The 13,253-nt window shown below is 38.6% G+C and overlaps 2 protein-coding genes across 3 annotated transcripts; both read left to right on the top strand.

Moving 5' to 3' along the window:
• Positions 1-7,986, top strand: Ort (glycine receptor ora transientless). 2 transcript variants are annotated; one of them, XM_076433374.1, is made up of 9 exons: positions 1-2,146; positions 3,498-3,642; positions 3,834-3,916; positions 3,997-4,140; positions 4,256-4,338; positions 5,226-5,360; positions 6,286-6,386; positions 6,494-6,811; positions 7,744-7,986. In XM_076433374.1, exons 1-9 carry the CDS (start codon positions 2,049-2,051, stop codon positions 7,972-7,974), a joined length of 1,338 nt encoding a protein of 445 aa, XP_076289489.1. In that variant the 5' UTR covers positions 1-2,048; the 3' UTR covers positions 7,975-7,986. The 2 variants fall into 2 exon arrangements, with proteins under 2 accessions (XP_076289489.1, XP_076289488.1); XM_076433373.1 differs by having other exon boundaries at positions 7,711-7,986.
• A 3,636-nt stretch (positions 7,987-11,622) lies between these two features.
• Positions 11,623-12,762, top strand: LOC143213495 (uncharacterized). Its single transcript, XM_076433403.1, has 3 exons — positions 11,623-12,035; positions 12,271-12,504; positions 12,595-12,762. The coding sequence occupies exons 1-3, from the start codon at positions 11,820-11,822 to the stop codon at positions 12,721-12,723; spliced, it is 579 nt and encodes a 192-aa protein (XP_076289518.1). The 5' UTR covers positions 11,623-11,819; the 3' UTR covers positions 12,724-12,762.
• The last annotated feature ends 491 nt before the right edge of the window (positions 12,763-13,253 follow it).

Raw genomic sequence — 13,253 nt, 5'->3', positions numbered from 1 at the left:
CATTCTTCCTTCCAACCCCTAGCCGCGACGCCGGCTATTGCCATAATCTATCCCCCCAGGTGGAGATCGTTTCACCATTCCAATGCACCGTGATTGCATGGGCTCTGAAGTCGAGGGTTGTAAGTAGCAAAACGACCGCTAAATACTTCGTATTTGCATCGATGATGGTCCGCGGGCTCCGGAGTTGCGGAGAATCATGGAATCAACCCTGGGAAAATGAAAATTCTCCAATAACATCACCTTCTTCGCGTTACATTTTCAAATGTCACTCAATTTGGTCGTCATTAGTCTCATTAATCTAATGAATTGCCCACGATCTCTTACCCAAGGTCAAATTCTATCAACCCGCTACCCTCAACTTTACCAAACGCTCGAATAAATTACGAATCATATTTTCGCATAGATCACACATAATAAATGCAAATAAATTCTTCGCGGAATGATGACACTCGGCGTTAACCGCATCGGACCGGTTCTCACGTACCTGCCCCGTTCTCTTTCTTTTCTTCTTTCCGCTAATGATAGCGGTTGAACCACGGGAGAATTAGTTTTCAGCTGCTTCAAGATTTCAGTCGCGAAGATCAAAGGGACCTACTGGTACACTCGCCTTGATGTTTTGTTCGTTGTTACTCGTTACCGCGTACCCTCCCTGGAGGGTTGCAACGTTGCAACGAGCACCACACGTGTCCGGTGCAACGTGCACCCGACATGACGTAGAGAATTAATTCGACGGCTTCATTCACGCTATCATTCTCCTGTGAGGAAAACTAGCCTACTTACCTCCGCTGAAAAGACCACGACTCGTCGCACAGTGGGGTGTTTGGCCGAAAAGCCGGAAAAATGAAGATCATTTTGATTTTCCAAATGTTAAAATGCATTTTTTAATTCAACGATCTACTACGTTATGACTAGACCGCGGATCTTTATGTAAAATAAAAATGTTTTGCAACGATTCTGGGCAGCAGGAGTTAAATAAGAATATTCTTAGATTTTTCTAATCTTTTGCTGTCTTATATATTTCAAACAGCTAAAATTTCTTGATAAACGCATCAAAATCCGCAGTCTAGTTATGACCATGTCAATGTCAAAAATGTCAATAACAACAAACAAACAATCTGCAGACGAATACAACACCCTGATACAAAGTTCCTCGACGATGTCCTCCACGTTGACCTCGAAAAATCCACCCAGCTACAATTTCTCGCAGCGTCCCTAACAAATCCGCCGATCCCACCCCTAATCAACAGCCAACCAACCAAATAGAAGAAGTTGCCCACGTGCAAGGTGTCTCTCTAGCCCGGTTATTCTTCCTAGCCTTGATCGTCGCAATTAGCGTGTGTCCGAAGTGGTGGATTACGCCAGCAGCATGAAGATGCCGCATTGGGGGGTGAGTGAGTAGCTATAGTAGTTATAGTGGGCACCGTGTACGAACCCGGAGGGATTACCACCACCATTTTTCCTCGACGACGACGACCACGACGTTCCTCCGCGATACTCTCGACCCTTTCCCAAACCTGTCTTCGTGTACGTCACGAGCGTGAGTTACCCCTTCTATATCCCATTCTTCTTCCCTCTGTATCGAGTTAAGAGGGTAGAAGGGGTTGGGAAGAGGAAGAGGAACGCCGAGGGGGTATATCGATGCTGGACCACCACCTCTATCGCCACCACCACCGCTACCAACTTTGCCACCACCTCCACCTCTCTCTCTACCTCTCTACATCGGCGACGATGAGGATTCTGCAGCTTCGGCAAAGTCGTTTGAAGAAGTCAGTCGACGGTCGTACGTCCTCGCGATTCGGGGAATAACGATCTAGAAGAGAGAGAGAGAGATAGATAGAAAGAGGGTTCGGAAAGGTTCGAGGGTTACCTGGAACCCTTTTCTCACTGCTGAAGAACAAGTGAAGAGAACTTGTCGAGCTCTTTTTCTACGGTCTTTCTCCTCCCCGTATCGTCTTCTTGTTGTCTGGTGGTCTCTCTATTGGTGATCGTCTAGGTGCATCGTTCCTCCACTTCTGGTACCAAGAACATGCATTGAGAGACATTCAAGAATGTCGATGGACGAGGCGCATGGGGCCGGCATGGTCTCCGCAATCTTATCCTCGGGTGTTCTCCTTCTGCTTCTTATGGGACGTACGGCGGACGCTCAGTAAGAATTCTTAAAGAGAGAATCATGATTTTCGCCTTTGCGACTCGATGACCGAGGCTTCGGCCATCTTAGATCCACACGGAACTCGTCGTGCTTGGATTTATCGTGCTGTGCGGTCCGCACTTCTCTACCGTGCGTTCGGTTTTCAAGTTTCATTTCGGAGTCATTTCTGTTCTATAATGATTAGCTGAAGGAGGCTTGATAGAGGAAAAGCTTTATTTTTGGCATTAAACATTGAAGTTAATGTTGAGGATATCTTCTGAGGTATATTTATGTTTACTTTTAATTATAACGTAGGGAAAGTTAATTGGAAAAAGATCTTTACAGTATTTTTGATAAAAATTAAATTGAATCAAAAAGTTCAATGTACATTGAATCGAGTCCTGTCCACAAAATGGAATCACCACGATTTCCAAATGTTCTCATAATTTCACCAAGATGTAAACATAAGAACTAACAACATTCAACTAAGTTCTATACACTAACTACCAATAGAAGCGTAGATAACAATAGTTTCCACGAAATCACCCAGAAACAGTGAAGATCGAAGTGTGGTAATCCAGAAATCAAAATGGTGGCCGCGACGTGCCAGTGTTTCTGTTAAAGGAATATCACAGTGAGAATTTTCTTGTTAAAGTGCAGTGTATTAATCGTGACGAAGTTCTCTCTGTTAAAGTTCTGTTTCAAGTTTGATGTTCGTCACGTAAATTGCTATTGTTCTTCGCATAAACGTCGCGGAGATGTGTCGTTCTCGGTGAGTTTCCGAGAAGAATCAACGAGCTGTGACAAAGGAGAGCTACGTTTTGTTAGATGAGCTACCGTTCCGGACTTTTGTGATTTCAATAGTGACTGGATGTATTATGTGATTCGTGGGTGGTGCGTTATTTGAGCAGAATGAAACACGCACAGTGACACTCCTTTTTTGTCTTTTTGCCTTGACGAGAATGAGTTGCACGATGAAAACTGTGGTTGTCGTTGTTCCTTATGATACAGCTTTAATATTGAGAAAGGAACATTTTCTAATTCCTAATTAATTTTGTATAAAAATGACGACTGCAAAAGTCCATAGTAAAGACTGTAACAATGTGTTTCTAGATTCTAGAGTTGGAACTCTTCGTGTAAAACGAGTTAAATAAATGATTGTAAATATCTAACCGTAGTTGACAAATTTTCCAAGAGACTATATTAAAATTGCATTCAATATTCATGGTTATTGTATTTTAATACTTCTTAAACTTTAAATCTTTACGAGCTACAAACGCATAAAGATTTCCAGTCTGTTCGCAAGGATTTTCTTTAGTTTAAAATTGTTGTACGATAAGGTGCGTCAAGGAGCAATGTGCAATTTTAGGAGGAGCTTGGAGTTCTATGATCTCCTGCCAGAAGACCCTAAGCTCTACGACAAAATGCGGCCGCCGAAGAAAGATGGACAGGCAACCGTCGTCTACTTTCATGTTACCGTAATGGGTCTCGATTCTATTGACGAGACTTCAATGGTACTAACGTTTTACAAAAATATCCAGCATCTAGACTCGTTAAAATTAGAACGATTAGAACCCAATCTAGAAACACTTTATCTTTACCGTTTCATTGCTTGCGAGTAGCGAAAAATTTAGATCAGTCAACAAACTCGTAATTTATACAGAAAGCAACCGATCGTAAAATTACCGTGACACGTTTTCCGTAGACTTATGCAGCCGATATATTTTTCGCTCAAACCTGGAAGGACAACAGATTGCGATTGCCAGAAAACATGACGTCTGAATATAGGTATGTTTCATGAACTAGAACGTGAAGAATCGTTTTTATTTAAACTTGATCGGAGGAAGATTATTGTGAACTGTGACTAGATTACTAGAAGTGGACTGGTTGAAGAACATGTGGCGGCCTGACTCGTTCTTCAAGAACGCTAAATCCGTGACCTTCCAGACGATGACCATTCCTAATCACTACTTGTGGCTGTACAAAGACAAGACTATTTTATACATGGTCAAGTAAGAGTTCCTTCATTAACCGTTCCTTTCGTTACTCTTTTGAAATATTCGAGAAACAATCAACGAGCTTATAAACATTTCTGTTAAACACAAATATGTATTTTCCATGTTTCAGACTAACACTGAAACTGTCCTGCGCCATGAACTTCCTGATCTATCCCCACGACACGCAGGAGTGCAAGCTGCAGATGGAAAGCTGTGAGTTCTCATAAATATTTTTCATAAATCCCCAGCATTTTTATCATTTTTGCGCAGTAACCATCGCTTGGCACATTCTTGTTATTTTTATAAAGTAGTGTAAAAGCACTTTTACAAGGGAAGAACCCCAAGTGTCCGACTTCGATTTTGATAATCTTTTGTGAGATGATGGTATATGGATCCCTATTTCCCTAATGATGTCTGCAAAATATTAGGTGTAGTTAGTCAATGGTTTTAAAGATATAAACAATTGATCTTTCACCCAATTTGCTTACACGGCTAATGGAACTTGGAAAACTACAGCTGAAAGGTATGAAACTTTAATTGTTTATATCTTTAAAACTATTGAGTAACTACACCTAATATTTTGCATACGTAATTAGGGATCCATATACCATTACCTCACAAAAAATTATCAAGTTAGTGCCGTGTATTAGGATGTCCCAAAAGTTTCTTTCACTACGTGCACATTCCTGTCTTCTGTTCATTAATGTTTTATTATTCCTTAAGCTTCCCCTTTCTTAATTAACCATGCTATTGGTTTTCTTAAAAACTACTCTGAATCTGCACTGAGCACATTCATTGAGAACGATACGAGCTTTCGGGACAACCTAATATTCTCAAGAAAGAGTGTGTCTGATAAATTGCAAACGAAGGTTGAGTCTCGGAACGTCGAATTTCACGTCGCGTCCCACTGTCAACCTAACAATGTTCGTTTCCGACCCGCTGACTACGATTGAATGTCAATCGTGTCCCCTCGGATTGAAAAGTCGATGAAGCGGTCGCTCGCATGAATGTCCCTGGTTCGGTGGTGGTTCCCCGGGAAAAGCGGGATCTTTAGAATCCTCTAGGCAATTTTACGAAGGACAAAATAACTCGGTCAACAGTGTCGCACACGACGGACGAGATGATCTTCCAGTGGGATCCTGATGTGCCACTCGTCGTCGATGAGAACATCGAGCTGCCGCAGCTGCAACTGGTTAAGAATTACACGGCCGACTGCACGCAGGTCTATTCGACTGGTGAGTCACTAAAGAGAGTCACTTTGTTCCCACCCTTAATTAATTGAATCTGCGAGCGAACCCATTCGCGAATCGTTTCGCGCCCGAACGATTCCCGAAACGATACAACGGTGACGCAAACAACGTGCTTAATTCGCCGAGACTCTAATTCAGGACTTCACTAAAGCTCGCGCGACGGTTGTGATGAATAGAGTCTACAGAAACTCCGAACAGGGTCGATGCCAATAATTAGACGAAATTAACCCCTTGCCGTATTTTAACGAGCCAGACTCGTCATAAAGATTTGAACAAAGTCTAACAAATATAAATGTTATGTGTTTCTTTTTAGATGAAATAAAATTTAGCATTCAATTAAGCATTAAGATAAATGTAGCCATGCAAAGAATATTTTTCATTTCCCTTCTTCTCGACATGTTTGGAGATAAAGACGTTTGAAGGGAGTCTTCCCGGAGTTTCTCCTGGATTGCAAGGGTGCGGGATTCGCCTTCTCATTTCTCGATAATACAAACACGGGGTCTTTTAGTAGTGAAAAACGCTAGGTAAAAGATCGATCTAGGGCGCTATCTCCCTCAGAAGTCCTATTTCTTCGTTTACGAGGCGTAATTTGCATTATTTGGCAGCACACTATAATTTGCATTGTTCGAAAGCATACAACTGCGCATGTAGCCATGAAAATAGCTGCCGAATAATGCAAATTACGCCTCGTAAACGAAAAAATATAACTTTTCACGGAGATAGCGCCCTAGATCGATCTTTTATCTAGCGTTTTGTCACTACTGAAAAACCCCGTGTATGCAATCCTGGAAAAAGGAGTCTACCCCTTTAATCACTGCAACCGTAAAGAAAATAGTACGTCAAGGGGTTCCGTTCGAGGATGATGAACCCTTGTGTTAAGGGATGCTGTGATTTGTTTATTATTTTGCAGGTAATTTCACCTGCCTCGAGGTCATCTTTGTTCTCAAACGTAGGCTTGGCTATTACTTGTTTCACACCTACGTTCCTACTTGCTTGATCGTCATCATGTCGGTGAGTGAATACGCGTCTTGTATTCTTCTTCTTTCAGAAACGTTGTGATACGTTCAGATACATCTTTGTGTCTTCGAGATGAATTGAATCCATGTTTTTCTGTGCAGTGGGTCTCCTTTTGGATAAAACCAGAAGCAGCACCAGCAAGAGTGACGCTAGGTGTCACTTCATTGCTAACCCTTTCGACACAACACGCGAAAAGTCAAGCGTCCCTGCCTCCAGTGTCATACTTGAAGGCAGTGGACGCGTTTATGTCTGTCTGCACGATATTCGTGTTCATGGCATTGATGGAGTATTGTCTGGTGAACATCGTTCTTGGAGATTCAGATGCTCCAGCTGCGAAACCACCGCCTCCACCTCCACCTCCTACTTGCGGTGGTCCGGATACTGCGAAATTGGATAAAATATTCGATATCGCCACCAAGGTAACGCTTAGATGAAGATTATTGTATCGAACAGACACCTTCTGTGTCCCGGAGACAAACTTTCAGCAATACTCCAATTTTCTCAATGTTTATCTTCTTCGGTAAAATGTTTCTTGTGGACGTAGCTAAAGAAAATGGTTTTTATCTCCAACAATGTCGTAGAAGGGAAAGAAAATTTATATTTTTCGTATGGCTACATTTATTTGAATGCTTAAATATTGATCGCAAACGAATCAAATGTCATTTCACCTAGAAAGTAACGCGCAACATTCATATTTGTTAGACCTTGTTTAAGTCTTCATCACGAAGGGGAAAGAAAATTTATATTTTTGGTATGGCTACATTTATTTGAATGCTAAAATATTGATTGAAAACAAATGAAATTTTATTTCACCTAAAAAGAAGCGCGCAACGTTCATATTTGTTAGACCTTGTTAAAGTCTTCATCACGAAGGGGAAAGAAAATTTATATTTGTTTCTATGGCTACATTTATTTGAATGCTTAAATATTGATCGCAAACGAATCAAATGTCATTTCACCTAGAAAGTAACGCGCAACATTCATATTTGTTAGAGCTTGTTAAAGTCTTCATCACGAAGGGGAAAGAAAATTTATATTTTTGGTATGGCTACATTTATTTGAATGCTAAAATATTGACTGAATACAAATCAAATTTTATTTCACCTAAAAAGAAGCGCGCAACGTTCATATTTGTTAGACTGTGTTAGAATCTTCATCACGAGTCTGACTTGTTAAAATACAAGGCAAGTTAAAATATGAATCAAGATAATCGATCACCTGGGATCCGATGATCCTGCCACCCAAGCGTCGAAGTCTCCGAGGCACGGAAGCTCGTGCCGCCCGCTGCGCTGTTCAAGTTTCGATCTCTGTCACGCAGGAGAACACAATACTGTTGACCGGTCGATCGCAGAATTCGTCAGCAGGTCCAGCACCTCCGATCCCAGGTCCTTTACCAGGTCCAGCACGAGGTGTTCCACCTGGCCCAGCAAAAGGTCCTCCAGGCCCTCCACCGGGCCCTACACCCGCGCAAAAGGCTCGAATGCGAGCGTTGAACATCGATCGAGTTTCACGGGTCTTCTTCCCATTCCTATTCGCTTTGCTAAACGTGACCTACTGGATAATGTTTGCCGAGTACATTTAAAACTGCGGACCGGAAGCTGACTACCCCCAAAACCGGCCTCTCTATCAACTAGCTCGAAAAAGAAGAAGAAGATTCGATAGATCTTCGATGGATCTTGAATAAATTGTCGCACTCTCGCGAACATTGGATTGTGGGCGACTCGACGTCCTCCAGGATGTCCAGAGTTATCATTATTAATAAGGTTGTTTTTTCAGACCGTCGTTGTAATTAATCGAACAGTGATACAGAAGATAGAAGACGTTGAAGGGTTTCGGGCCGGTAGATCGGAAAGTCTGGTACAATCGGATTGAGAATGATCGAGAAGATCTTGGATGGTCTCTGTTGAATGGAGGAAGAGTTTATGATGTTGTTGTTGCACTTGTATTCTTTCTGTACAGTCTGTAAATATGAATTATCGGATATATTGTGTTTCGTTGGGTAGGAACAACGAGAGTCACGTTTTCGAGAAGGAGTATTCTGAAGATTTCGGTTCGATCGTTTTGTTTGTAACATAAAGCACTAGTTTTGTACTAGATCGTTGTGATATATAGAATCGGACGATTTCTTGCATTGATTATTGGTGGATCGAACGAGAACGATCGTGCGATGACGGCTACGTAGGAATAAAATACCAAATATTGTGTTTATCCTCGATCTGAAGCAATAAGCGTTTCGAAAGAGGAATATGTTCATCGTTTGATTTCCTTATAGTTTGTATCGAGGAGCAATAGTTTTGTACTAGATTGTTATGATTAGACTGCGGATCTTTATGCATTTATAGAAAAATTGAGCAGATGAAATTGAAAATTGTAGGAAAATTTTGAAAATTGAAGATGTCAATATATGATTTCTCTTGTATCAAAATTATTAAGGAAGGAAATAGTATTCTATTCGGTTTCTATTTCTAGCAATCGACGCAGACCATTTTTATTTTGCATAAAGATCCGCAGTCTAGTTATGATATTCAGGATTTAATTAAACAAAAACATACTCACGATGAAGGAAACGTAGGAATAAATTACAAAGAAAATTGAATTTGTTCATCAGAAGCAATATAAGCGTTTCGAAAGAGGAATATTCTTTAAATAATTTACATCTACTAATTGATTTAGTTGCTACAATGATTGTTATAATATTCAGAAACAGCTGTTTGTGTTAACCTAATAACGGAACGTAATCGAGTGAGAAGTAAGAAATAAGAAAGAACTGATAAATGGAGTTTCAATATGAATTGAAAGAATGACAAAAATAAATGACAGCAATACGATAATCTAGTCACTGTTCCTTGACTGTACCATGATTTTCAATCTATCTCGACAAAGCAGCGCGACATAGTGCTCGCATAATAAGTTCGTTTTCAGCTAACTGATTTCCGCGAGAATTCGAGCGTTCGAATAGGCTGCGAGTTCCAAGTGCGAAATAAATTGAATGGAAGAAGATAAGTTCGATGATTGAATCATCGAATGTACAATGCTAACTGCCGACTGTGGTGGTCGATTCTTTAGTTCCCGATCGAATGGAATTGAGGTGTTTAAAAAGAAAGAGAAAAATGAGAGATGCTGCACCGAGCAAATTGAATTCAGCTTGATTGCACCCGAATGAGTAATTACTGTAATAATGATCGTAACAGAAGCTTGTATCGTTAGTGAAGCATAAGAAAATCGAAGTATCAGAACATTTGCACGCATGGTTTGTTACCTCTAACAAAGCGTTAGGCGATTGAGAATCGTTTCATCTTTCGTTCCGACGAACAATTTTAAGCTTACTGTGGGTGACAAAATATTCCTACACCTTTCAAAACCGAACAACTTTTCCAAAATTGGACGCAACAGCTTGAGTTTTTTTGTGACGTTAGAAATAATTAATTTCTCGTCTTCGTTTAATTCATTAAAAAGGAATTATTTACACATTTGCTAGTAAACGAACCCTTCTAACGCCTCAGGAAAACTCGAGTTACAATATCGAAAAAGTTATTCGTTTTTATAAAAGTACGAATACTTGGTACACTCGCTGTAAGTACGTTTGATCACTTTAATCGAGAGCTATTACGAAACGTTACTATTAAAGAATAATTCGATTTGGTTTGTAACAACTGTATATTGATTGTATATAATTTCTTTAAAGATTTATAACTAACTGCTAATTTTCCGAAATAAACGATATAGTTCGAATAAAGCCGATTCAATTGTGTTGTCTGTCTCGAGCGTAATCGATGTGTTATTTTTCGTTTTCGAACAAAGTTACTCGCTATGATACTTCCAATATCGTTACTAACGGCATTTACACGCGAAACTAAAAATATTTTAACGTATATGTACAAAGATCTCTATAATGATCGACGAGATCTGACAAACTAAATAATTACGTATGTATACCACGCTATTCGTTAAGTTTGTTACGAATTGAAAATTCCAAACCCGCAGATTTTTGTAGTAGCGATTTAAAAACATCATTCCGAAATTCGACGATGACTATGTGCGACGAGTAAAATGAAAACCGGTGCACCGCTGCACATTAAATCGTGTAGGATATTCAATTGATAATTTCGAACGAGAGTTGGAGTAATTTTTGGATAATTGTTAGCAATGGGATCGAATTAATTTCGATTATAATCGTATAGTTAACGCTGGTTCGTTTTCCAATCGATTTATTTTAGTCATAGTATGGTTATCGAATAAAAAGTACCCGGTCCCATTGTTAATAATTATTGAATATCGAGTGGAGGGCCACGTGTACAGCTAATAGATAAAGTAGACACATGTTTCGTGTAGAGAGAATTATAGCAAAAAACTATATGTATCTGCGAATCCGAACGAGCTTTCGCGTCGTCCATGAACGAATGTGGCAAATTTCAATTACTCTTTTCTTTTCCCTACACTTCTTCGCCACCATAAATCTCTTTGTGAAATATTTTAGATCTTCTATGGTGTTACATTTAAATATTAAACGAAAGTGATTGAAGTCTGTATGCGCTTTGTGGATATTCGTCTAAATTTCACCCCTATGCACTCTCATCTATCATATTTAGACTGCGGATTTTAGGCATTTATGGCAAAAATAGGTACGTACAATTTAAAGCAGTGAACATATTAAAGTGTATATTAGTTTCAACTGTATAAGATAATTAGAAGAAGAAGAAATGGTCTAAGTGGCCCCTGTTATTTTGCATAAAGATCCGCAGTCTAATCATATTATATAATTGATTTCCTCGTTTTAGAAAACTATAATATAGTTTGTAAACTTCAGAGATTTAAGTTTCCCACAATGTTGTTCGTGCCGCCATCTTTCTGCTCACCATCAAACCACAGACGAGGTATATAAGTCTAGAGTCTAGATGTCAGTACAGGTTTTGTCTATAATTAAATAACAATTATAAATGACTGCAGAAACTATCCTTAATTTGTGTTAATAGCTTTGAGAAATAATAACAATGTTGTACACGAATGAATTAACACATAAATTTAATACACAGATCATTGAAAATATTTATAAAATATCCGTTCGAAGATTCTTTAAACAACCAGGAAACTATAATAAGAAATTCTTGATTATCAGATAAAATTTTAATGAATTTTGATAGAAATGTTATAAATGTCCACTGTAAAATGCATTGATTTTGCCTGAGTTTACGAGATACAAGAGGGTAAACCATATACGAGGAAGTATGTTATTATTTCCTAATGAAAAAATACGTACCCTCCACAATTTAAAATAAACTTTGTTTCCCATTTTTCTTATATTATTTACTAATTTGGTCAACGTTAATTTCTTATCAATTTTATATTCTTTCAGTATTGCATTAGTCAGAGTCAGAGTAGTCGAGAATAACCACCTGTGGAGATAAGATTTCGTGATAAATAGACCGGATGTTTATGCGAAATAAAAAGTTTGTGCATCAATTCCGAAGCCTAGCAATAAAGATAACAACAATGCGCAATATAGAGATAAAAGCGAAAATCAGTGATCCAGAGAACGTAATTAATTTAACTAAACAAATTACAGACTCTGAATGCAAAATCATAAAGCAGCATGACACGTTTTTCAAAGTAGCAGAAGGTCGGTTAAAATTGCGAGAATTCGAAGTAAGTTAATATTTATTTTCCAACACGTACTGCTTTTTATTTTACTCATAATTATGTGTACTACTTCTATTTTATTCATAATTGTATATACTACTTCTATTGTATATATATCTACTTTATTTATAGTTGTATATATGTTACAATTGTTTATGTATGAATGCAAAACACATGTTGAGTTTGTGTATACTCTATTTAGTATTAATGTTAGATACTCAAGAAAATAAATGTGTTACAGGATGGATCAGGTGAATTATTGTTCTACAGAAGATCCAATACGCTGGGTCCAAAGTTATGCGACTACAAGAAGACGTCTTTAGATTCTGAGGCTTGCACCGGAGTTAGAAATATTTTAACCGAGTCAAACGGTTGTTTAGGCATTGTGAAGAAGACTAGAAAATTGTACATGGTTGGTCAGACCCGTGTGCACATTGATGAAGTCGAAGGCTTAGGAAGTTTTATGGAATTGGAGGTACCAAGTAGCAGAATAATTTTAGCTGCTGTTCTTATATCAACTAAATTATAGACACTAATTTATATTAATGGATTGTTAATGTTTCAGGTTGTGCTGACTGATGATCAGGATATCAAGGCAGGAGAAAAAATTGCCGAGGATTTAATGACCAAATTGGACATACAGAAAGAAGATTTAATTGCGAATGCTTACATAGACTTATTGCTCAGTAAATAAACTTTGTAATTGCTGAAATATATATTTTGTACACTTGTATCCATAGCATTACTTTCTCAGATGGACTGGTATTGAGATTTCAGAACTGTTCATGTGTGGTGAATAGAGAATTAGTTTTTGTATTGTAAACTAGCTTTAATTAACGAATTAAAGAATAGGTTCTATATATTGTAATTTAAGAGAGAAGGAAAAGGAAGGAAGACGCGAAAATGAAGAGGCAGTGGTATTCTATTATCGTAACCGGGATACGTTATAGTGATAACGCTGCCCACGCTTCTCTTCCTTCCTTTTCGTTGATCGTATTCGCTGGTTACATTTCGCGTGTGCGAGATTTAATTTAACGCTGTCGACCATAAGGACGACGCACTGTAACTCCTTCGTTACGAATTTTTCCGCATTGTCTTCATTTAATATTGAATTTAGTTAAATACTTTAACATAATTTATTTAAATTATTTGTTTAAATGCTGTTTCTTGCAATCGAAGCAGAAAAATTTTATGTTGATTATGTTGAAAGCTATTGTTGAAAGA

This window comes from Lasioglossum baleicum, chromosome 11 (assembly GCF_051020765.1).
Source record: "Lasioglossum baleicum chromosome 11, iyLasBale1, whole genome shotgun sequence".
NCBI classification, from domain to species: Eukaryota; Metazoa; Arthropoda; class Insecta; order Hymenoptera; family Halictidae; genus Lasioglossum; species Lasioglossum baleicum.
Note: the sequence above shows the minus strand (reverse complement) of the source record. Positions and strands in the feature narration are given on the sequence as shown.